Raw genomic sequence first — 26,294 nt, forward strand, 5'->3', positions numbered from 1 at the left:
TTGATAAAGCGGACGATTACGCTGATTTGCTTGTGTTATGTGCTTATAAGAAACTGCAAGCAAACCTCAATGGGCAGATGACATAAAGTTGGATTGGGACCATTAATATTATTAGTATGATTATTATTGTTATTATTATCATCACTAAATGCCATAGAGATTATTATTTTATATTTCAACCTAAGTATTCATGATCTCTTTGATAGGAAGGAACTTATTGTGAGCAAAGTTAAATAAATTTAATAAAATGTTTTGCCATCATTGCAATATTTTATTGTATTTATTTATATGTGTCAAACACAATGTATCCACCTTCATCAGAATTAAGTTTGTATTCCAAGCAAACAGAAGCATAGTTCCTTAGCGTCGTATCTTTGAATTTTCATTTGGTTGTATTTGAAATTTACAGTAAACAATGCAAATGACAACATTCAATAATAAAATCCTCTGCTTTCTGTGAATAGTGTAACAATACTCATTCAGAGGCATGGAGTTTCTCATGTCCACTTTACTAAATCCTCTGCCACCTCGTATCCCATTTAGAAAAAAAAAAAAATCCCTCCTTGATGGAGCCTCCTCGGCACCGGGAGCTTTTGTGGTCCTGCAACAGCAATTAGTCCTGTTAAGCTCCTACATCGAACACCTTCCACTGCACTCAAAACAAAGGAGGTTTTCACTGATAATGATAATCACTTTAAATGGAACCCATCCACAAGTGGGACAATAAACAAAGCCTTTGTCCATCCCTATCTACACTGTACAATCCTTCCAAGTTCCCTGTCATCGACAAACGTGCCATTTATTGAGTTAAACGGTCTGTTTATGCTCCAATGACAAAATGTCATTTTAGCTTACACAATCCGTCACCTTCTTATCTTCATCCGGCCGCTGTATACTTACTTACGCCTCTCTCACGACCGACGTGACTTTCTCTCTCCAGAAACAAATTGCATTACAGTTTACTATAGCAAAAAATCCCGTATGGAAAAAAAAGACCACGAGATCAGCCAATCAGATGATGGCGCTGCCAGGGCAATGAGAGGACAGTTCTCCCTGTTTCTTTTCAACTTCCTTCATGTGTCCTCTCATTCTTCCAGGGCACTGCAGCTCCTCCTTCCACCTCTCTCGTCCGCCAGCCCTCTCTCCTCCTTTCGGTCTCTGTTAGGTGCAGCATGTATGCGAGCGTGAGCGAGGCAGCAGAGCTGCCTGTGTGTTTACTTATCAGCCTATCAGTGCTGCTGGATTTAGCGCATCTGTAGAGGACAAAGGCATTTTGCGGATGCCCCAACTGACAAGGGAATCTCATTGCTCCGTACAGTGCATCCACCTTGAGCTTTTCGATCTGAGCCCGTCTTGTTTGCTGCATCTCTGCCTCCATGCTTTTGGAGGCATTTTGAATTTCCTTGGCAACATGGAGCTGCTTGAATTAGAATTCTCTGCATGACAGTCCTGGTAAGTACTCTGTCTCTGTGGTGGGCTTCGAGCACTGAGCTATTGGATCAGATTTAATATGGTGCAGTGGTGGTGCCATGTGATAGCCGGTGAGCAAATTGATCTCAGGAATAAAATTAGTAGGTAGCAGCAGATATGGAGGGAGGGAGGAGGATGGTCCACTGAGGAGGGTTTCATGTCTCATTTGTGCTTTGTCATCCAAATGGACTTCATTTGTTTTGTGTTGTATGCAACATGCACAACACGCACTTGTGTGGTCTGAATATAGGTTGCCAAATGATTTAAGTAGTATATGTGCATACAGGGATACCTCCAGTATACTGTATTGATACTCACCGATGAATGTGTAAGTCTGAACACTGCCTGTTTTTCTGTTGTACCGGGGTGGTTGTTGATGCTTACGAAGCTTCCATCTCATTAACATTCGTGTTCCTTCAAATGCCAGTAAGCTCGGCCAGAATCACACTTAATTTATTCGGTGCTACCTTTTGCTGTTGGCTGATTTGCCACAGGTCATATCAATGGGTGGCGAGCTTTGGCTTCGGGGAAGGGGGATAGACTTTGATGATTTATGCAGGCCAAATGGATGATCTCTCAAATGTTAAATCCTACTGCACATTATATTTGCATAAGCATAACTGTGGCGGCCACACTCCAGCAAGGAGGTAGTTACTCTCCCTCTTTTAACATTGCATAATCAATCCATGCAGACCTGGCAGTCTTGGAGTCAAATGTCTGCTCTGCTCTTGTCCAAGCTAATTCCTTGCCATGTTGTTAATTGTGAAAACTGGTTTAAATAATTCCTATGGAAATGATATATGCTGGTCACAAGTTACACATCTGCTGCTCATTGTGATTTCAGTTTGCCGGGTTGTCCTTGTTTTAATCAGCTTCTCCTACTTGGTATTACCATGTCAAATCGATCCTGAGTCTTCCCCAACTAATAAAGTTCATTATTCCCTTATTGGTAAAAATAGATTTAAAAAAAAAATAAGATAACATAAAACCCTTAAGTGTATCGCGTGAGCATTTTGCTGTTTGAGTGAGAACACAACGCTGTAATAATTTTAAGATAAGCTATGACAACATGTCAATTGTGGTGAATAACATTTAATTGTAAATATTTAAAGTGTTAAAATTAGGTTCAGTGTCACAATTTGATTCATTTTCTTTATAGTGAATGGATTCACATTTCAAACTTCACAATTTAAATCTCTTCTCCTCACTTGGGTCGTGGGCGTGCTTGAGCCTATCCCAGTCTTTGGGAACACCCCGAGTGGGTCGCCAGCGAACCACAGGGTACAAATAGACAAACAGCCATTCGCCCTCACATTCACACCAACGAACAATTTAGAGACTCTAATCAACCTGCCATGCATGTTCTTGGAATGCGCGAGGAAACCGGTGTACCGGGAGAAAACCCACGCAGGCACGGGGAGAAGATGCAAACTCCACACAAGAAGGCTGGAACCCTGATTTGAACCCAAGACCCCTGTACTGTGTGGCAAATGTGCTAATCATAATTGAAAAGCTTATATACAATATACAACTATCGTGCACAACAACACAATATCCACATTGCCACTGACCAATACACTGTGAGAAGTACACCACTAGTGTATAGAGTATTTATGATGGGCATAGACCTTTGCATCCTATGAATTTCAACATGCGTTGCATTTGAATTTATTTGGTCAGAGCCACTGATTCAATTCTGACTCTCTGTAAAGAATACACTAAAGAACTACAGGATTGGAAAAACAAACATTTCCAGAATCATTGAACACAATTGTTTTAACGATGCTTGTTAAAGTGTAATGTAGCAGTCTAAAGGATTCTGAACAATAGTTTTGTTTGTTTTACTAAGATCAAATGTGTATAGTTAGAGACAGCTTACTGCCATGTTCTTCACGGATTCTCCTGGGCCCTTAGTGAAAACTACAAATGGAGAATAAGTAGCATTCCCATCTGATGTATGCATTTTAAATTATTTTTCAAAGAATGCACTGGAGGTGTAGAATCACCCTCAAATTGCACACAGAGATGTCTTTTCATTTTCTGACCGCTTTGAATAATCACACCTGAATATTGTGTGGTGTCTTTGGCATCCTTGCTATTGCTACTTACAGCGCATTTCTTATTGAGTCTATTTGGGGAAATCCTACAGACCCCATGGAACACATGTAACATTGAATGCAATTACCCATTAATTTATGAACGAATACATGTTGAAGTACCCCACTTACCGTCCTTATATCACCCCTCGGTCCAAAAAGGAGAGCATCCTGGATTGCATCCTAATAATACAGTAACATTAACCATCCTGAAAGGTAAAAGTGACTGATGCAGTGATTGCCAGGTCCACTGGGCCCTATTTTGGTGCCAAGCGCAGTTCCAGTACTAAATGCAGTCTAACCGTGCGCATGGATGGGAGTTTCTTTCTTTTGGTATTTTAGTAAACAGGCGGTTGCGCCGTTGTAGGAATGAACACTTCCTGACGAATAAAAGTGGCTTCACTCATTCGCTTGAAATTCAGGCGCGCAAAGTCTTTGACATTGCGGAAGTGGAAATAGATTCGCTGGCGCATAAGATCCAAGCGTATAAAGTACATTTTGGAGGAACTGCAAGCAGATTTACACTTGAGTAATAATGTTAAGTTGGCGAGCTTGATCGCAGATCACCGCTGTTAACTGTACATTTGGAGCTTCCACCCTGATCGTTTGTGTCAGTGTGTGACCCGCCCACATAGCCACTGAGCGCAAATGCACTGTCTCCGAAAACGGCACCCATTCTGTGTGCAGTGTTGATATGACGAGTTGACCGTGAAGGGACATCTGACAGTGGATACATAAATGTGGGTTCAATGAATGCATTCAAAGAATGAAATTCCTGGTACTCTGTGCCAACCTTCTTTTCAACAAATATGAATGTGTCAAACCTATGGCTATTTTTGCCGTATAATCACAATATTCCACAACTTAACTGATCATACAATATGATCTGATTTCCTGTTGTTTCCTGTCTACAGCCCTGTGTGTAGCTGTTATATACAGCAATTCTGTAAGCCTGGCACTACTGCCCTAGTTTCCGTCGGTGGAAACAAAATTGAATGATTAATGATTACTGTGATGTATTTCCGTATTCCCAAATGTTGACTGGGCCAATAACTAATTAAATCTGCCTACTGGATTCTTCATACCATTAATCACTGTTAACACCAAATCTGATGTGCTCTGTTGCCTTCTTAAAGTTGACAATTTTCTACATTGTCTTACCATCATTCACTTGGAGGCAAATAAACCGTAGGGCAGCCACTAACTATGTCCTCATGCTTTCTATCAAGGTCAATAAGGTTGTCTGAGGAGTAACTTTTGCAAAACAAAGAGAAATTCAATTCCAGCTATGGCCTTCCTGTGTGGAGTTTGCATGTTCTCCCTGTGCTTGGGTGGGTTTTCTCTGAAATGTGGCTACCTCCTAAGCATGTTTTTTGGAATGTGCAAGAAAACCCACACAAGCATGGGGAAAACGTGCAAAGTGCACACAGAAAGGTGGAGCCCTGAATCGAACCCTGGACCTCTGTACTATGAGGCAGACTCTGCCTGCAAAGAGCTCCTGATATCCCTGTGGCTTCCTGACCTTTGTTGTGATGTCTCCATGTACCGTGGATCTGTATGGCTGCATTACACTGGCCAAGGCACATACACCAGAAGGAGCGGCACAATATCCATTGAACGGAATCAAACAATGCGTCTAAATCTGTTAAATTGTTTACACCATCACTGTATGTTTTTATAAACCAACGTTTGTAGCGTGCTATTTCTATTGTTAAAAACACAATACCAAAATATTTGTTGGAGTTATGTATTTTGAGTAAGGTTGGTTGTTCGTCTATGTGTGCCCTGCGATTTGCTGGCAATTCGTTTAGGGCATAGGTGTCAAACTCAGGTCCTGGAGGGCCACTGTCCTGCATGTTTTCCAAGTCTCCCTGTTGCAACACACCTGATTCAAATGATCAACTCATCAGCAAGCTCTGCGGAAGCCTGACACTGAACCTCTTCATTTGAATCAGGTGTGTTGCAACAGGGAGACTTGGAAAACATGCAGGACAGTGGCCCTGCAGGGCCTGAGTTTGACACCTATGGTTTAGGGTGTCCCACGCCTACTGCCCGAAAGCATCTGGGAGAGGCTCCAGCACCCCCATAACATAAGCGCATTAGAACATGGATGGATGGATGGATTTTGGAAGACTCAAATGAATTAATGGCATTTCCATTAATTTCAGTGGAGAAAGATGATTTGAGACCCGAGTGTATTTAGTTAACAGTGTGGTCACGCAACAAATGAGACTCATATCTCAAGGCACCACTGTGGATATCACTTTAATGCTGAGCCACATACAGTAGTCGATCAGTCATCATGAATGGCTTCATTGTGGACATTAAAATCAGATACAGCAATTCCATTGCTGGAAGTATAACATTTTTATTATTCTGATTACATTGTCTGCCTCTTCTGATTATTACTTAAAACCATAACTGTAGGGGAACATACCACATAAACAGTGACTAAATACCTAAAAGGTTAATTAATGCTGACTTCATTTGGAAACCTGGGGGGGGGGGGGGGGGGATGGTGTGTTGAAGTTACTCAATTTTATTTCATCAAGTAAAATCATCTGGCTCCAGATATCTTTTTAAGGAGACTACACATCAACATTAAAAAAATGTCCAGATTATTCCATTGTGTGCAAATGCTTGACATGACAAAATTGAGTAATTTCAACACACCCTTCTTTTCAGTGTTGACTGCAGACCTAAGCAAAATTTACAATGTTACTCTGGCATTGAGAGAACAGGGACGATGAAGAGATTCGTGGCAATATAGGAAATTCGTAGTAGTCAACCCAGAAGACAACTTCAGAGACTGATGGAAACAGTGAAAGCATGGAAAAAAACTGGCTGATGCCTGTGCCCATTACACCTATTTCAAAGAAAGAGGAAATACATACTGATGTATTGAGGGCGATAATGAGAGCTAACATTGATTTTCTCTCACTAAGTAGAAAAAAAAGCAATACTTTTAAGAGTCACATTTATTTCTGACAACCACTAATAAAGAGCTCGTCGTATTTGTGAGGTGTAATTTCTTTTTTGGAAGGTGCAGCTCAAGGTCAAAAGAAAGTGGTGTCATTGGGAGATATGTGCTGTAAGGTCAGATAACACAGATCGCTCCTCATTCCTTGCAACATTCTGCATCATAAATCATGCATGTGCTCTGGTAGAAAATCACTACGGCATTTGCATTCATTTGCTTTGGATTAGCAGAGGCAGTGGGGGCTTGTCATGCTCATTCATATTTTTGTCTTGGCACAATAAAATCATAACGTGTCGACAAGACAAACATGTCACTGGCTTTATGCACACAATGGCTCTATGATATTATATTTTCCTCTAACGCCTTATTAATTAACAATGAGCACTCACTGCGTGGAGTGGAATCATTTTTGTTGCTTATTTAAGTAAAGTCGTTAGAGGAGACGTGCAACTGGCATTTGTTTTTAATTTGTTTGCCTGTATATTGTGACTGATTTAACAGTGCCCCATACACAGGAAATGTTTGTGTTGTGTGCATATAAAATCAAGAGGCAGCTTTTATTCTCTTGTAACATTTTAGACAAATTAAAGCTGCTCCCTGTCCCGTGATGAGTTATAATTTATTTTCGTTCAATGGCGGAAGCTTTCTCACCCTTCCTATTATGAAGTTTGATCTCTAAAAGGGCTTTTAACATCACCACAAATGTACAGTACAGTACGCTCACAGAATGTGTTGTTTTACACGGAAGTTTGAGCAAATCATGGCCGATGCCTATGATTCACATTTTCATTTTTGGTATTAAAATATCAGTTTCACTTCTTTTGCAGATAGATTTGCTTCACATAGTGCTCTTCTATTCCTAATTCGATGCCTTAAAATGGTGTCGCACAGGTGCAACAGTGACGAAAAAAAAACAGCCTGAGGGTAAAGTGGCTCCTGTGAACTAAACTGAGATGGCTCAAAGTGAAAACTGCAATTCTCACAGCCCTGAACTCATGATTTTAGATTTTGGCAGAACTCTCTTATAATATATACCTCCCATTTCGGAATCTTATTTAAAGCAGTTCCCAAGTGTCTTAATAAAAGGTCTGTGATATGATTCAGTCAAAATAGACTAAGGATCAAGAATTATGGCACATTCCATATCTGATTTTAACACCCTCACAAATCCTCAGAAATTACTTCGTTTTGGGGGCTGTTTGTATTTAATTTATCAGAAGGGGCTTGGCTGTAGGGGAGGTTGGGGGGGGGAGTGCCAATGGGAGACCAGCTTTGATTACCATGACAACTGGGGCAGAGCTCGGGGTGGCCACTTTTTGATGAACAGCATCAGCGTTAATACCACTTTCACGCCTGAAAACCCGAGATCGTAATAAGTTACCGTTCGTGATGTAGGTACAGTACGTTATAAAACATTTTTTTAAAAAAAAAAATAAATAATATATATATATATATTATATATATATATATATATATATATATAATGTGCTGGCTGTGTGTGTGTGTGTTTGTATATACTGCATATCAAAACAGAGGCTTTGTATCACAAATAAAATGAGCCAGAGTTTGTAAGACTTGGTTCAGGATTAAGGTTATGTCATTTTTTTATGCTGTAAATTGGCCCTGATTGATGATATAAGAATTTTGTACTAACCTTAATTTTAAATAAATGATGGCTATTTTATAGGACAAAAAAAACCACAAGAAGTGAAGAGTGACATGATTAACACTTTTCATCAAAAATATGTGAATATAAAAATGGTTGAAAAGGGACTCAACTGTATTGAATGTTAAATAATGTTTTATATAAATACTGTGGAAAAAGTGTTGAGATGCTTCACTTGTCAGAAAACATTCCTCCACCTCGCTCAGTAAGTGTGAGAATTTGCTCAAATTCACACTCTTTAGAACATGGTAACCATTAATATTCTGGTGGTAAATATTTGTCGACTAATTTACAGTGTCAGATTTGCATTGCCACAGAATTAAAAAGTAGGATGCATAACTCACATGTTGTCAAAAATGAGGAAAAGTACAGAGGGTGAGGGGGCTCTGTTTTTGTTTGGAATCCAAATGACGCGCTACAGCCCTGGACTGAGCCAGCCAAAGTGTGCATGTGCTTTTATGAAGCAAGGCAGCTTGGCGCTAAAGATGTAAATTGTACAACAGGTTGGTCATGGACACTTTAGTCGTACATCGCAACAATGCGCTTCAATTGTGCGGAGATATTCTCCCTTAAGCATCGGGGTACTTTTCTACGGGCTGTTTGGTGAGGGATGAGTGGACAGCGTGAAGGCTACACAACTCCATGTTTCCAATTGACATGCTGTCTAGCATGACACAACACGGTGTTAACATCAGTCACTTGGGTTTTATTTTTGTTTTTAATGCGGCGTATACATTTGCTGTGCGCTGTGAGGGTGAGAGCGGTCCGCAATGGCGCATGTGCGCAGCTCAGATGGAACAGTGAACAGAACCCTTTCTAATGCTGAGGACCCAACAAATGCGGCTCATTAATTCTGAGTTTATTTCTATCCTTGTCCACCCCTCAGCCCTTATTATTATTTTTTTTATTTCCGTAGGTTCGCAGTAGGATGGTCTCAGCTGAGGCAGGAGGGCACAGCTACCTTGTGGCGTGCTGGCAGCCCATCCTAGTCCTGATGCTGGGAACCGTCCTCTCTGGCTCAACCACCGGCTGCCCTTCCCGATGTGACTGCAATGCCCAAGAGCGGTCAGTCGTGTGCCATCGAAGACGATTGTCTACTTTCCCCGAAGGCATCCCCACTGAAACAAAGCTCCTTGATCTGAGCAAAAATCGTCTAAAACTTCTTGGACCAGAGGAATTTATCAACTACCCACAGCTAGAGGAGCTCCAGCTGAATGAAAACATCATCTCGTCCATTGAGTCCGGGGCTTTCAGCAATCTCGTGAATCTACGGCATCTTGGGTTGCGCAACAACCAGCTGAAGCTCATCCAGCTTGGGGTGTTCACAGGCCTGAACAACCTTACCCAGCTGGATATTAGTGAGAACAAAATTGTCATTCTGCTGGACTACATGTTCCAGGAGCTCTACAACTTGAGGGTACTGGAAGTCGGTGACAATGACCTCGTTTTCATCTCGCCACGATCGTTTCATGGCCTCAGCAATCTTGAAACCCTCAACATTGAGGGTTATAAGCTGTCCTCAGTGCCCACTGATGCCCTGAGCCATCTGCACAACCTGCTGTCACTACGATTACGGTATCTGAACATCACTGCCATTAGGGATTACTCATTTAAGCGGCTGTATAGACTGCGAGTACTAGAAATATCAGAGATGTCTTCCCTGGATACCATGACCCCAAAATGCTTGTTTGGAGTCAACCTGACATCTTTAGCAATCACAAATTGTAATCTTTCTGCCATCCCTTACCAAGCTATCAGTCACCTACGATATTTGCGCTTTCTGAATTTGTCTTTCAATCCCATTCTTACTGTTGAAGGGAACCACTTTCACAATCTACAAAAGCTCCAGGCTTTTCATTTGGCTGGTGGCAGATTAATTGTCATTGAGCCTTACTCTTTCCGAGGACTAAATCATCTGCACATTCTCAATGTTTCTCGTAATAGATTGAGCACCCTGGAGGAGTCTGTCTTCCACTCAGTGGGCAATTTGGAAACCCTGGCTTTGCATGACAACCCTTTGGCCTGCGACTGTCGCCTGCTTTGGGTTTTCCGCCGGCGGTGGAGGTTAAACTTTAATAGACAGCAGCCCATTTGTGCATCACCCGGTGTGGTGCAAGGAAAGGAATTCAAGGACTTCCCAGATATCCTACCTTCTGATTATTTCACCTGCCAGACATCCAAGATTGTGGATGACAAGGTTCAAGAGAGCCATGTGGATGAAGGTACTACTGTCAGTTTTACTTGCCAAGCCGAGGGTGAGCCAGTCCCTGTCATCATGTGGCTGTCTCCTAAGAAAGAATACATCACCACCAAAACTGTGGGATCAAGACTTTCCGTGTCTGATGACGGCAGACTCGAGGTTCGATATGCCCAAATCCAAGACAACGGAACCTACTTGTGTATCGCAAGCAATGCAGCAGGCAATGACACGAAAGTTGCTCATCTTTTCGTACACAGCTACTCTCCTAATTGGCCTCATCAGCCAAACAAGACGTTTGCCTTCATTTTCAACCAACCCAGCGACGAAAGTGCGAACGTGACCCGGACCACAATTCCGTTTCCATTTGACGTAAAGACCCTCATCATTGCAACCACAATGGGGTTCATCTCATTCCTTGGCGTTGTACTCTTCTGTCTCGTAATCCTGTTCCTCTGGAGCAGAGGGAAAGACAACACAGAGCCAAGTATAGAAGTTGAATATGTGCCACGCAAAGAAGAAACCGAAGAGGCTAGTCCACCTGAGACACCCATACAATTCAACATGAAAATCATGTGAACCATAGAAGTACTATAGACTTATGAACTCCAGTTGTGATACACACTATCTTTGCTTCAGATGTGTACTTAAGTGATAGTAATTACACATTTGCAAAAGCAACTTGACTGTGTGTACTTTTTTTTTTTAGAAAAAGCCTTTAAAAGAAATCATTGTGTAACTCCAAACATTGTACTGGCAGTATTCTAGTATGTTAACATGCACATATATTGGATGCCTGAATGTAACCAAATTATGGTGGTTGACAATAATAAGCATAAGTGATACAAGTCTCCACACAAATTAACCAAATTAAGAATAATACGGAACTGCCAGTGTGGGGTCAACATTTTTAACTGGCAAATACGTTTTTTGGATACGGCCTTTACTTAACTTTCTAACGCATGGGTATAATTCAGTCCAGGTTTTTTTTCCCTTCTTTTTCACTTGCGCATGCGCAACTTAATACCCCCCCCCCCCCCCATGACACTTTTTTTATATTTGTCAGTCCAAAATGTTTATTCCACATTGTCAACGCTTCCATCAAATACAGTCTGATTACTTTCAGGCAAAATGTTATTAATGATCGAGGAAAGACCTTCTCTCAGCACAAACTAAGCAAAAATAAGCTCTCATTCAGATTTATAGAGCACAATATACCTATGAAAACCCCATTGCTGTATGTTTAGATATGCCTCCTGAACAAACACAAAAGGTACCAATTATTGTAATAATATAGATGTATTATTTCATGGGGGGGGGGGGGGAAGTATTTTGTATTTGTGCATTCTTATTTTGAAATTAAGGCCATGACATTTTAAAAATGTGTTCAGTCTGTCATCCTGTCATCTTATGTTATGTGCATATTTGAGGAAACCCAGACCTTAATTTCATGCTTTTAACAGGGACGTCTCACTCACAGCTGTGCCCATCCTGTGCATTTGTTTAATTGTAATTTGTATTAACTTTTGAACAAATAACAAGATCAATGTTTTACTGTGACTTTGAAACACTGTGTCTATTCAGTAATGAAAAGTGTTACAATTGTAATGTTTTAATGGTCAATGAAGGTAAATACTATGGTCATTTTCCTTTATATGGTTACATTACATTATAATAAATAGTGTGCATGTTAACACACGAAGAACAGAATGTCACTATGTGAAATGTGATCTCTTCTGCCAACACAGAAAATCTATCGGATATTTTGACATGTTCTGCTAAAATGTTTTGTTCTCCTTTCATTTGCAAATCTTTTATTCTTTGTTTGCGATGTTTTTCATGGATGGGACTGAAACAAATTATGTAACCTCAAGAAACGATTATGTATTCAAGAAAGACATTTGCTGTACCCTTTTCAAAAGAGAAAGCAGGTGGGCTATATTGTTAACAGAGTACGTGAGTGTTGTTCAAAAAGCAGCAAATGAGTTGTGCAGTGTGTAACCAATTTGAAAATAATTATCATTTTGTGGTATAATTATATTGGGAGTAATAGCTATGTGTTTTTCAAAAAGCGAGTAAACCATCCATCCTTACAGTTGCTGTTATTTTGAAATGCAAATACACTGGGAAAACCACACATAAAATGAAGAAAAATGTATAATATGTGTTATTTCTTTGCAAGTTCACTGTGTTCCAACATATTTTATCTACACATCGGGTACAAACCTTGCATCTCCAAAACCATGAAAAAAGGTCCAGGTTGTCATTATGAATCAGAAATGGTACTCAACTGACCTACAAAGTTAAATAAAGTTTTAAAAAAGAAAAAAAAAGGGCATGTTGAGCCAGTCATGTTGCATTGCTAAACTGTAAGCCATTTTCAACACTTTAGATTATTTGTAAAAACTACAGATTGACCAATGGTATCGATTTGTGAAAAAAAAGACAATTTACCATATTGTATATGCACAAAGGAGGTTTCCATCCTACAATGAGGAGAGAATATATGACTGATGTTAAATAAAAACAATCTCGTTTTAGGCTCTGAGGAACTTTCTGCAAATGCTGTCCTTCTTTATGTTTCAATCACTAATCACAATTCGGGATAAGTTTGATCATTCGATTCCCAAGTGAGCTTAATTGAGGGGAAAAGTGCATGTTTCACCTTATTAAGCAAGTCACAGTCACGCATAAAATGTACAAAAGAAACATCTCTCTGCTGATGAAAAGTTCAGGATAGACTAATGCCTTGCAGAGGGAATGAAAACACTAGACATCTAAAAAAATAATTAAATCATCCTTGTACTGTACTGATAAATAATTTGTTGTGTGACTCAGAGGGCAAACGCGTTTTTGTTTTGATAAAGGCATATGATGGAAGGTTTCTGTCAGGCAAATGCATCTTATTAAGAGAGCAGCTACTAAAACCTCACTTGTCAGCTGCAAACAGGTATTGGAAGTGGCTGGTGTCTCTGGAGCCCCAAGAACTTCTCGTACCAAGATCTTACAAAATCCTGCAGTCATGCATAAAGCTGCATTTGGTCACCCCTAACATCACGAAGTACATGAACATTTTCATGAGGTTTTATTCACCGCCGAATGGCATACTTGTCCAGATGGAGATGGAATTCTGGGCAGTTAGTGGATGGCTACCGTGCCCCCAACGTTGCAACATCAGTGAGGAGTTGGCGCAGCATTTTTGATCTGAAATAATGGGCCCTTTAGGGTGCCTGAAAGTGTCAGGATGACCTCAGCAAAATGTGTGATACTTTGAACTCACCATTTTCTGGATGGAAGAACCCTGCCAGGATGAAAAAAAAAATCCCATTAAAGCAGCGGTCATTATTGGTATTACGGGAGAAAAAAATTCCCTTGAGTATTCCTTTCAGACATCAGATCTCGGAGGGGTGTAATATATATATAGATATATATCTATATATATATATCCTGATTTGGTTGACTCCATGCAACACAGCTGTGAAGCAGCTCTCAGAAACAAAAGAACAAAGTTAGTTGCAAGTACAGTGACTCACAGAAAAGCATTTTCTGTTTACAAAAATGCTGTAAATGTTTGCATTTGTAAAGCAAAATGCACATCCTATTTTTGAACAGGCCACTATTTCACAATTTCACATTGTCCCCTTTCGGGAAGGAATGTTTTGCTGTGCTTTGATTTGGAATAGAATATGCAGTGTTGCAAATGCCTTTGCGTTTCCAGAAATAAAAGTTACAATGAGGATTTGTGCACTTTTTACACTCGAGTAAACACACTATTATTCTAAAGAGAACTATATATCCAATTTGCTCTGCAACCAAGGCTTGCGGTTTAATAAGATATTGTCACAAATACCATATTCGATTAATCTCATCTTAGTTTAACTCTAGTCATTCAGAAGATACTCTTGTGTTCATCAGATCCCAAATGTGTTTTAAATGGAACGGAAAGATGTGAATTAAATTCAATAAAAACCATTTTCAAATCATTCTTTTAGTGGATCTTTGCCATTGTTAGACAAGGTGGTCGTCAACATGTATATTCTTAATAGTCTTTCAAAAACATATAGCACGATAATACGGTCAAGCGAATGTTTACTTTCAGGCCACAACGCTCTCTGTTATTAGAGTTTGAATTTGCCACGAAAAGTGATGTTGAATTACAGTGCACAAACATGCTTCGGGTCAGAAGGCTCTTTTCATGACATTCATTCAATTGTTCTGTATAGTCAGTTCACACCTTTAAAACTGCTGGGTTGAAAATTCCCCCATTTGATTTTTTAAGGGTGTATAGTTAAAGTTCGACTCATGAATTTGAGGATGGCATGGTAATGCAAAATTAAAATAGATTAATATAACAGCGTTCCCTCACATTTCATAGGTGATAGATTCCAATCTGTGGGCGAGTGAATCCACACTAACTCAACTATATTTATAGAGCACTTTCAAACAACCACCACTGTTTTCAACGTGCTGTACATAGAGCAAATATATATAAAACAATAAAAAAATCAATTTAAAACGAAGACAGTAGAAAGCACAAAACAGTAAAACTAAGATCAAGTCTGCGTCATGCCGAGTCAAATGTCAAAGAATACAAATGAGTTTTGAGACGAGTTTTAAAGACGGGCAGCGAGGGGCCTGGCCGAATGTTCAATGGGAGGTCATTCCAAAGAGAGGGACCAGCAACGGAAAAGGCTCGAGAGGTAAGGTGGAGCGAGGCCATTTCAAAGATTTGAAAACAAATAATAGGATCTTAAAAAGAGCTCTAAAATGTCTAGGGATACCAGAGTAGGAGTTATGTGAGTACTTACTGTATAAGTACCAGTCAAGAGGCGAGTAGCAGCATTCTGGACCAACTGGAGATGCTGAATGGAGGATTGGCTGACTCCAAAGTAAAGTAATCAAAATCATCAAACCACAAAGTACTAAGGGAATGCTCACATTTCCCCCCCCCCCCCACCCCTCCATCACCCCACATCTTACTACGAAGAGTTTTTGCAGTGCATATGTATGCGTGAATGTTCACACCTGTCAGTGACATTTTGTGGACTGCTGCTGGCCAAGAGCATCAATTCACCATGGTCGGCTTGGTATTATTTGGCCCCATTAGATCCTCATTAGAGGTAGACCCTCCTCTCCCATTTAGAATCGTAGGCATACAAGGTCAAATCAAGGAGGATTTGAATTATTCAACAACAGACAAAAGCATGGAATTTCTGGTGATGTATAAAATGCAGAAAATGTTTGGGTGTTTTTTGTTTGCTTTTTGTTTCTCAATAGAGTGCTGTGTCTTTTCCCAAGCCGACAATATAAAGCTTGGGCAGTAGAGAAACAACAAGGTTTTATTGGGCAATCAGGGACCACGAGTCAGCACAAGAACTATATTGAACGCTAAACGGAGTCTGATGTGCTAATTCATTACTCTAGTTGCAATACCGTGCTTTATCAAAGTGCTCAAAGAAATTGGAAGGGGGGTCGGGGTGCATTGTGTGCAAGATTTCCACCTATGTGTCTGGAAATACTTTCGAATCAAAAGACAGTCCCTTCTATTAATATGCCTAATACCCAATAAAATTATATCAACCAGAGCGCCAATATCCAGTCACCAATCGTTGCGTCAGGAAGGGCATCTGCCGCAAAACTGTGCCAAAGAAATCATGTGACTTTCTCGCTTTGGCGATCCATCATGAGACAAGCTGAAAATTGTGAGAACAGCAACAACAAAAACAGTGCTTATTCAATTTATAACACCACCATCCGGTGTAACGTCTTTTTCACAGCTGCCATAAATTAACATTGGTAATTAGCTAAATCTGTTTTTTTCCCCCCCAAAAATGGTTAATACTCTATTTAGAAGCACTTCAAATTAAATTATATTTATAGTGCATATACCGTATATATAATTATAAATGTTATCAAAACTTACAGTTTTGCAAAAAAATACATCATACAAGTGATACATTTAATTGTTTCTTCATGATAATTCCAGAACTAAATTAAAAAAAAGGTTTTATGGTTGAATCTTACAACATTTCATTAATTTCTGACTTTCTGGAGAAGCCCAGTAAGGTGGCTGCGATCTTGGTATAAAAACGTGAATTTACTATGAAATTCCCTTTTCTATAAATCAATCAGAATATGGTGCTTGCCCAATTTCAGAAGCTGTTATGGACGAAGTTATAATAAACATCCAAAAATGCAACACAAATATTTCAAGACTGCATCCCACTGAGCAGTAAAGATTTGCACACGGTCCGAATGTGGTTTCCCATCAAGGTTCGTTCAAGGTCGCAAATATTAGCAAAGACATTCACCATCTTCAAAATGTCTCTGTGACCAGAAAAAAACTGCCTGCGTCAACTCAAACTATTTGCGAATGTCAGGCGAACGTCTTTGCAAATGTTTGTGACCATGAATGAAAAAATAATAATAAATCAACATTTGCTCCCTTCGCAAACATTCGCCGCTCAAAGGGATACGGACTTAAAGGTCGGCATTTATTTTGCATTTCGTGCTGAAAAGTATTCCCAATTTGATTATCGAAGTGAAGATATAAAGAAAAAAATGCATTGTCAAATTATTTTCAAGCTGGCAGTAAAAGCCATTTCTAATGATTTAAGAGGTTTTTACCCCTCCAATACCCGTTCAGCAGCTTCATCGAGCAAAGAGCAGCTGTCAAAGGCCGCAGTGATAACAGTGATGTGTGGAGTGTTGAAAGGATTTATCATCATATTTACTCCCCGAATGCCAACAAAAAAAGTGAGCCAGACACGCCCAAAGATGACAGAGGCACTTACACTTACAAAGCTATTGGACCATGATGAGCCCACTTACCCTGAAAAAGTTGATTCAGAAGAGCAAGAAAAGTGGAAATTCTACCAAAACACTCCGAGGTAAAGATTTATAACCTCGTGCTGTTTCCAATAAGCATCACCTCTGTCAACATTCTTAAGAACAAATTGGTGAAGATATTTGGGGATGTGAAACCAATCTTTCGAGAGATACTTTCAGTCTACCAAATTTGAACTAAAACTTTACTTTTAAACACATCTTGGCAAAGTCATTCAAGAATAGTAACACTGTAAAGAAATAACCTCACGGCAGGAACCTTAAGTATGAATAACGAGGAAGGAAAAGCACAAATGGCCGGATGAAATATTTTGACAGTTGAGTTGGGGGGGCAACAGTTTCTCTGGGAGTGAGCAGCCAGACACTGGAAAAACACTTGGTTTAAAATCCATTTTGAAGAAATTTGAGGTAATAAGACCCAAATGATTAAAAGGCCAACTGTTCAAAATCTAATTGTTTGATCCATTTGATTAACTCATTCAGTACCAGCCAATTCTGGACCAAGTCTGAAAAGACGTTTAAAAACGTCTTCGGGAGTGAATGAGTTAATCTTTTAATCTATTTAATCTTTAAAGGCCAATTTACACTTGTCACCTCTTGCGTCTCAATTCCAGATAAAATCGACTTATGACTGAAAACATACATTGGGAATTAGCCAGATAAGAAATCCAATTTCCACCTTTCATGCTTGAAGTACCAGGCCCCAATGTGCTACCATTCAGACAAATCACCTTAAGATGTAGAAGACAAAAGAGGATCACTGGAAGCCTAATTCCTTATTTCAATGTCATTTTTCAGCTATGGAATGATGAATGAGGACAAGCTAAAAGGTCGATTTAGTCTACATGGTTATTCTAACGCTGGTAAAATACCATCGCTTTGTATCTATATACTATTCTTCACAGATTGAAAATATGGTAATTTATTGAATTTATTTTGCCAAAGCTTTAGCTAAAAAATATTTGGGACCTACCAGGTTTTGTACTGATAAAATCTGCAATTTCAAAGCCTTCTGTAGCTGTTTATATTGATACCCACAGTGAGCTCACCACATGTCTATCCCAGTAGCAATTTTAAAAGCATTTCTAACATTTTATGGACCCTTTTCAGAATAAATATAAATTGCTCTCTTCAGGTGGGTCCTTTCCCTGCTACCCTCAAGGCAGCAGTGGAAAGCCCCTACTGAAGAAGAGCCATTTAGATTTTAACAATCTCACCAACTCCCAACCTGTATCAAATTATTTATTTTATTTTATTTTTTGGATCCGCCCTCTCCGTGAGCCGTCACCTTACCGTGGTGGAGGGGTTTGTGTGTCCCAATGATCCTAGGAGCTAAGTTGTCTGGGGCTTTATGCCCCTGGCAGGGTCACCCATGGCAAACAGGTCCTAGGTGAGGGACCAGACAAAGCACGGCTCACAAAGCCCCTTATGATAGATAAAATCGATGGCACTCAGTTTCCCTTGCCCGGACGCGGGTCACCGGGGCCCCCCTCTGGAGCCAGGCCTGGAGGTGGGGCTCGTTGGCGAGCGCCTGGTGGCCGGCCCTACACCCATGGGGCCCGGCCGGGCTCAGCCCGAAGAGGCAACGTGGGTCCCCCTTCTCATGGTCTCACCACCCGTGGGAGGGGTCAAAGGGGTCGGGTGCAATGCGAGCTGGGCGGCAGCCAAAGGCGGGGACCCTGGCGGTCCGATCCTCGGCTGCAGAAGCTAGCTCTTGGGACATGGAATGTCACCTCTCTGGCAGGGAAGGAGCCCGAGCTGGTGTGTGAGGTAGAGAAGTTCCGACTGGATATAGTCGGACTTGCCTCCACACACAGCCTGGGTTCTGGTACTAGTTCTCTCGAGAGGGGTTGGACTCTCTTCCACTCTGGAGTTGCTCATGGTGAGAGGCGCAGAGCAGGTGTGGGCATACTTATTGCCCCCCGGCTCAGTGCCTGTACATTGGGGTTCACACCGGTAGACGAGAGGGTTGCTTCCCTCCGCCTTCGGGTGGGGGGACGGGTCCTGACTGTTGTTTGTGCATATGCACCAAACGGCAGCTCAGCATACCCACCCTTTTTGGAGTCCTTGGAGGGTGTGCTGGAGAGTACTCCTGCTGGGGACTCCCTTGTTCTGCTGGGGGACTTCAATGCTCACGTGGGCAATGACAGTGAGATCTGGAGGGGCGTGATTGGGAGGAACGGCCCCCCCGATCAGAACTCGAGTGGTGTTTTGTTATTGGACTTCTGTGCTCGTCACGGACTGTCCATAACGAACACCTTGTTCAAACATAAGGGTGTCCATATGTGCACTTGGCACCAGGACACCCTGGGCCGTAGTTCGATGATCGACCTTGTGGTTGTATCATCGGATTTGCGGCCGCATGTTTTGGACACTCGGGTGAAGAGAGGGGCAGAGCTGTCAACTGATCACCACCTGGTGGTGAGTAGGCTCCGATGGTGGCGGAAGATGCCGGTCCGTCCTGGCAGACCCAAACGTATTGTGAGGGTTTGTTGGGAGCGTCTGGCGGAATCCCCTGTCAGAAGGAGTTTCAACTCCCACCTCCGACAGAGCTTTTCCCATGTTCCGGGGGAGATGGGGGACATTGAGTCCGAGTGGACCATGTTCCGTGCCTCTATTGTTGAGGCGGCCAATCTGAGTTGTGGCCGTAAGGTGGTTGGTGCCTGTCGTGGCGGCAACCCTCGTACTCGCTGGTGGACACCAGCAGTAAAGGATGCCGTCAAGCTGAAGAAGGAGTCCTATCGAGCCTTTATGGCCTGTGGGACCCCAGAGGCAGCTGACGGGTATCGACTGGCCAAGCGGAACGCAGCTTCGGTGGTCGCAGAGGCAAAAACCAGAGCGTGGGAAGAGTTCGGTGAGGCCATGGAAGCCGACTTCCGGACGGCTTCGAGGAAATTCTGGTCCACCATCCGACGTCTCAGGAGGGGGAAGCAGTGCACTAACACTGTGTACAGTGGGGATGGGGCACTGCTGACTTCGACTCGGGACGTTGTGAACCGGTGGGCAGAGTACTTCGAAGACCTCCTCAACTCCACCAACACGCCTTCCTTGGAGGAAGCAGAGCCTGGGGACCCTGAGGTGGGCTCTCCTATCTCTGTGGTTGAAGTCACCGATGTGGTTAAAAAGCTCCTCGGTGGCAGGGCCCCAGGGGTGGATGAGATCCGCCCGGAGTTCCTCAAGGCTCTGGATGTTGTGGGGCTGTCCTGGTTGACACGCCTCTGCAACATCGCGTGGTCAACGGGGAGAGTGCCTCTGGATTGGCAGACCGGGGTGGTAGTCCCTCTTTTTAAAAAGGGGGACCGGAGGGTGTGTTCCAACTACAGAGGGATCACACTCCTCAGCCTCCCTGGTAAGGTCTATTCAGGGGTGCTGGAGAGGAGGGTCCGTCAGGAAGTCGAGCCTCAGATTGAGGAGGAGCAGTGTGGTTTTCGTCCCGGCCGTGGAACAGTGGACCAGCTCTACACCCTTAGCAGGGTCCTCGAGGGTATGTGGGAATTCGCCCAACCAGTCTACATGTGTTTTGTGGACTTGGAGAAGGCGTTTGACCGTGTCCCTCGGGGAGTTCTGTGGGGGGTGCTTCGTGGGTATGGGGTACCGAAACCCCTGATACGGGCTATTCGGTCACTATACCACCGATGTCAGAGTTTGGTTCGCATTGCCGGCAGTAAGTCGGAATCGTTTCCAGTTAGGGTAGGACTCCGCCAAGGCTGCCCTTTGTCGCCGATTCTGTTCATAATCTTTATGGACAGAATTTCTAGGCGCAGCCGAAGCGTTGAGGGCGTCCGTTTTGGTGGCCTCAGTATTGCATCCCTGCTTTTTGCAGATGATGTGGTGCTGTTGGCTCCTTCAAACGGGGCTCTCCAACTCTCACTGGAGCGTTTCGCAGCCGAGTGTGAAGCGGTTGGGATGAAAATCAGCACCTCCAAATCTGAAACCATGGTCCTCAGTCGGAAAAGGGTGGAGTGCCCCCTCCGGGTCGGGGGAGAGATCTTGCCCCAAGTGGAGGAGTTTAAGTATCTTGGGGTCTTGTTCACGAGTGAGGGCAGGAGGGAGCGAGAGATCGACAGGCGGATCGGTGCAGCGTCTGCTGTGATGCGGACGTTGTATCGGTCTGTCGTGGTGAAGAAGGAGCTGAGCCAAAGGGCGAAGCTCTCAATTTACCGGTCGATCTACGTTCCAACCCTCATCTATGGTCACGAGCTATGGGTCGTGACCGAAAGAACGAGATCCCGGATACAAGCGGCCGAAATGAGTTTTCTCCGCAGGGTGTCCGGGCTCTCCCTTAGAGATAAGGTGAGAAGCTCGGTCATCCGGGAGGGGCTCAGAGTCGAGCCGCTTCTCCTCCACATCGAGAGGAGCCAGATGAGGTGGCTTGGGCATCTGATTCGGATGCCTCCTGAACGCCTCCCTGGTGAGGTGTTCCGGGCATGTCCCACCGGGAGGAGACCCCGAGGAAGACCCAGGACACGCTGGAGTGACTATGTCACCCAGCTGGCCTGGGAACGCCTCGGGATCCCCCGGGGAGAGCTGGAAGAAGTAGCTAGGGAGAGGGAAGTCTGGGCTTCCCTGCTAAAGCTGTTGCCCCCGCGACCCGGCCCCGGATAAGCGGTAGAAGATGGATGGATGGATGGATGGATCCGCCTTTTCCTCACAAGGGTCGCGGGACGGGCTGGAGCCTATCCCAGCTGTCTTTGTGCAATATGCGGGGTACACTCTCAACTGGTTCCCAGCTAATCACAGGACACACATAGACAAACAACCATTCCGACTCACACTCACACCTAGGACAATTTAGAGTGTTCCATTTACCTGCCATGCATGTTTTTGGGATGTGGGAGGAAACCAGAGTGCCCGGAGAAAACCCACGCAGGCACGGGAAGTGCATGCAAACTACACACAGGAAGGCCGGAGCTGTAATTGAACCCTGCACCTCCGCACTGTGGCCGAAGTGCTGACCAGTCGACTAAATCATACCTGTGTGTGTGTGTGTGTGTGTGTGTGTGTGTGTGTACACGTGCCATATATAACACACATACACACACACACACACACAAATTGTGGTGCACGTGAGTCGAACCATGATGCCCGCTCAGTCAAACTTCACAGTAAGGCACAGGTGTCAAGCATAAGGACCGGGGGCCAGACCCGTCCCGCAACATCATTTTCTGTGGCCCGTGAAAGCAAATCACGTGTGTCAACTTGTATGATCCTTGCTACAATTGGGACCACAATATCAAATAGTCATGTGTCATAAATAATGCTCGATTTTGCAATATTTTTGTTACCCTGTTTTCACTCACTTGTACAATAATACAACAGGCAAGTACTGTATTTGACTGATTTCAAAACTAGTAATCCATCAATTTGTTATGTATAAATAATAATGCGATAAGATGATCAAACATTTATTTGGTTTCACTGTCATAACGGCCCTCCGAGGGGAGACTTAAATCCAAAGTGGCCCGCAACAAAAATGAGTTTGACACCCTTGCAGGAGGGATAACACTTTGATGTTGGGTGGTGCATGTTTTTTTTTCTCCACACAAACTGAAGCGTTGGGCATTCTTTCCAAGCAGAAAATATCCATTCTTGTTGAATATTTTATTTATGGTAGATTCTTCAACAGAGATGTTAGCATGGGCCCAGATTTCTGTAAATCTGAAGCTGACACTCAAGGATTTGTCTTCACCTCATTGAGCATTCTGTGCTGTGCGCTTGCAGTCAACTTTGCGGGACAGCCAGTCCATTGGAGAATAGTAATTGTGCTGAACTTTCTTCATTTATGGACAATTTGTCTTACCATGTACTGATGAACATTATAGCTGTAACAGATACTTTTTTGACCTTTTCCAGCTTCATGCAATATAATCATTCTTAATTGTGGGTATTCGTTTTTTGTAAGGCATGGTTACTTCAGGCAATACTTCTTGAGAATGGATAACTCGTTGGTGTCACATTTTAATTGGACTCTAGGTTGGCTAAGTTCTGACTCTGATTAGCTCTTGAAGATGTCAATGTTATTCAACCCTGCACTTTGAATGTGCATACGGTGTGTCCAATAAAACTATGAAAGCACAATTGTTTATTATCGATAGTAATGTAATATGTTTGTTTATAGATGTTTGGTGTGAGTGTGCACATTGCAGGGGGGACGTGGGAACATTTAATCATTTATTTCCCAGATCAATTAGCCGTGGCTCAGTCAAAATCACAACAGCCGTGTGTCAGCTCAAATGTTTCATTAAAGCTCAGATGACTGATTAATATATATACAGTATATTATATATAATATATATTAAACTGCTAGTGTGGGTGGGAATGTCATTCTTATTCAGTGTTTTTCTCCTGATATTTAAAGTTCAAATTCCTATAGAGGGAACTATAGAAGCTCTCGTTTTTATTATCGGATATATGATATAAAAAGGCAGGTTTAGTTATTCACAACATAGTTTTTATTTCATAATGAGTTGTTTTCGGTTCGACTTTGGAGAATTATCCACACCTCTGAGTGAGGGGTTGCATCATTGTCTGCCCCAAAAACTGATTTAGATGAAAATCAGATGACATTTTACAATCAATTTATACAGATGTCTAACTCACTTCAGGGGATTCAAACTCTTTTTTTCTTGCAGTACTTTGGAGCTGTAACCAACTTTATACGAGAGCGCGGTCAGTAGGTGAAAAACAAGCAATCGTAAAACGGTACAGAAAAGGTACACCATTGAAAGATGGATTAAAGCATCATCACACACATTGGCCATAGGGAATAAAAACATTCGGAATGTCCCAAATGAGAAAGAAAACATTGCTGTACTAAAAGCCATTGATAACAGAAACATGTTGAGTGCTAACCCAAAAATAACTTTTTCTGACATCAGCAACAACCTCCAGAGTGCACGTCATGAACAGATGGTAACTACCCCATATTATAAAAATTGCAAAGATGACAGAAGAATAAGAAGGCCAGGTTAGAAATAACCAAAACCACAGCAGCAATCTTAAAAAAAAAAAAAAAAACGTTTTATGGACAGATGAAAGAAAGACTAACCTTCAAACAAAGTGATGGGAAGGCTAAAAACAGAACACTTCCACCCGTGGTCCAAAACATGTCTGGGAAACAGTGGAGGTGATGCCATAGCTTCGGTTTGCATGGATTATTCTGGGATGGGATCTCGGTCAGCATTGTAAATCGGAATTCGTTTTCTATTGCCTTATTTAGATAAATACCAGTAATGGTGAAATAAATCCAAGTGCAGGTCCATGTCCAGACTTCAAATCGATAGAGCATTCATTTACCTGCTTGAACCTCTGAAAATAAATATGTTGATCTTTTGTCTCATTGTCTCACTGATGTCAAACCAAAATGTTTTCCAAAGGGCTAAGCTTGCGAACGTCAACATTCACCTGTTTTCTGGGTTTGGTCACATGACATATTCTTGCAACCCACGGTGATTAATGAAATACAAAGATACAACTATTGTTTTATTGATGAAAAATAACTAGATATGCTTGGTCAATAATAGTTTTAATACCTCATCTAACCTGTCTCATCTGTCTGTGAAATTTCAAATGTGGCCCTTGAGCAAAGTACTTTGCACCCACTTTCCTTATTAATTTTTGCACCAGTCTAAGACTCATCAGGTTGAATGTTGTCGTCTCTTAGTTTATATTTGTGCTTTTTGTTTTGTACAACTCTCGGTGTATAGATTTGTTAGATTTTTGACTAAAACTGGAACCCAATTTGAGTTTATAAAAGGTGCTATTCCAAATATTGCTTATCAGTATCCCAATGTAGGCTGCCTGGTCTCAAATTCCAACTCACATTCACAATTTAAGCTTTCTCCTCTTCCCAAAGCAATGATGTAACACCCATACCAATAAAACTATGCCAAAACCGCTTAAAATACAAGCGTCTCAAGCATGAATAAACTAGCAATGTGATTCCAGGGAACAAAAATAATATCTGAAAGAAGCGGAGCTTGTATGAGTAAGCATTAGGAGGTGTTGGTAGGGATTTGGAAGCATTTTTTGTGTCAACTCATCTGATTTGACATTGTAGGAGTCGTGTCTGGTTATTTTAAAATGAAACCTCTATTAGTTATTGATTCACAGTATTATGGTAGAAGATGTGAAACACTATTTGGTCAAGACCTTTTTTTCCTGTCTGTAGTCAGCATTTGCACTTTCAAATCCAAGCTCTCTAAAGATGCATCGTGAGACTGCACAAATATAGCGATGAGCTATTTGTTTGATCACAAAAAGCACATACCCCGATCCTCTATCTCCATTTAGTCAGTGCTGTGTATTGGCATGGGGTTTATGGAAAAGGATTAGCTACGTATGAGGGATTTGTAAATGCAATGCAATTTTCTCTCCATTATACAAAAACTAAATAAATGGGACCGTTACCTAGCTTTTTTTTTTCTCCATCTATCCATTTCGACACTGCTTATGCTGAACTGGGTCACGGAGGGTTTCTGGAGACTACCCCAGTTGACTTCAGGTGGAAGGCAGACTACACACTGAACAGGTCGACAGTAGTCGCAGGGCACAAATAGAGACACACAACCATTCACACCCACATCCACTCCGTCATTGAGTGGGAACTGATCCCATGCTGTCGCAAACTCAACTCAACTGTATTTATAGAGCACTTTCAAACAGCCATCGCTGCATACAAAGTGCTGTACATGGAGCAATTAACATATACAACAAACAGTAAAGCAAATCGGTAACAAAGATGGTAGAAAGCACCAAACAGCAAAACCAAGCATACAAGTCAGACGGGTATACCACTACACCATCAGTGACTCTTAGTGCTTGTCTTTATTATTTTCATTACACAACCATATTGCACTCCATGAGCCGATAGCGGCAGCCCTGACTGAGTGGTTAAAGAACACAGCTTAGCTAGTGAGTGAAGGGTCCACGCTTTGATTACTGCACTCAAGGATGTGGATGTGATGAGAATTAATTTAAAAAGAAATAAATAAATCTATAGAAACGAAAAGTCCTTTCATTCTGGTATTCACCTGCTCC

The 26,294-nt window shown here is 42.0% G+C and overlaps 1 protein-coding gene across 1 annotated transcript; it reads left to right on the forward strand.

Annotated features, from left to right (window-relative positions):
* The first annotated feature begins 1,096 nt into the window (after positions 1-1,096).
* lingo1b (leucine rich repeat and Ig domain containing 1b) lies at positions 1,097-12,570 on the forward strand. The gene is made up of 2 exons (XM_086107731.1): positions 1,097-1,452; positions 9,129-12,570. The coding sequence occupies exons 1-2, from the start codon at positions 1,441-1,443 to the stop codon at positions 10,986-10,988; spliced, it is 1,872 nt and encodes a 623-aa protein (XP_085963857.1). The 5' UTR covers positions 1,097-1,440; the 3' UTR covers positions 10,989-12,570.
* Positions 12,571-26,294: the final 13,724 nt, after the last annotated feature.

This window comes from Hippocampus guttulatus, chromosome 3, assembly GCF_054856545.1.
Source record: "Hippocampus guttulatus isolate MCC_2025c chromosome 3, RoL_Hgut_1.0, whole genome shotgun sequence".
In the NCBI taxonomy this organism is placed as follows: Eukaryota; Metazoa; Chordata; class Actinopteri; order Syngnathiformes; family Syngnathidae; genus Hippocampus; species Hippocampus guttulatus.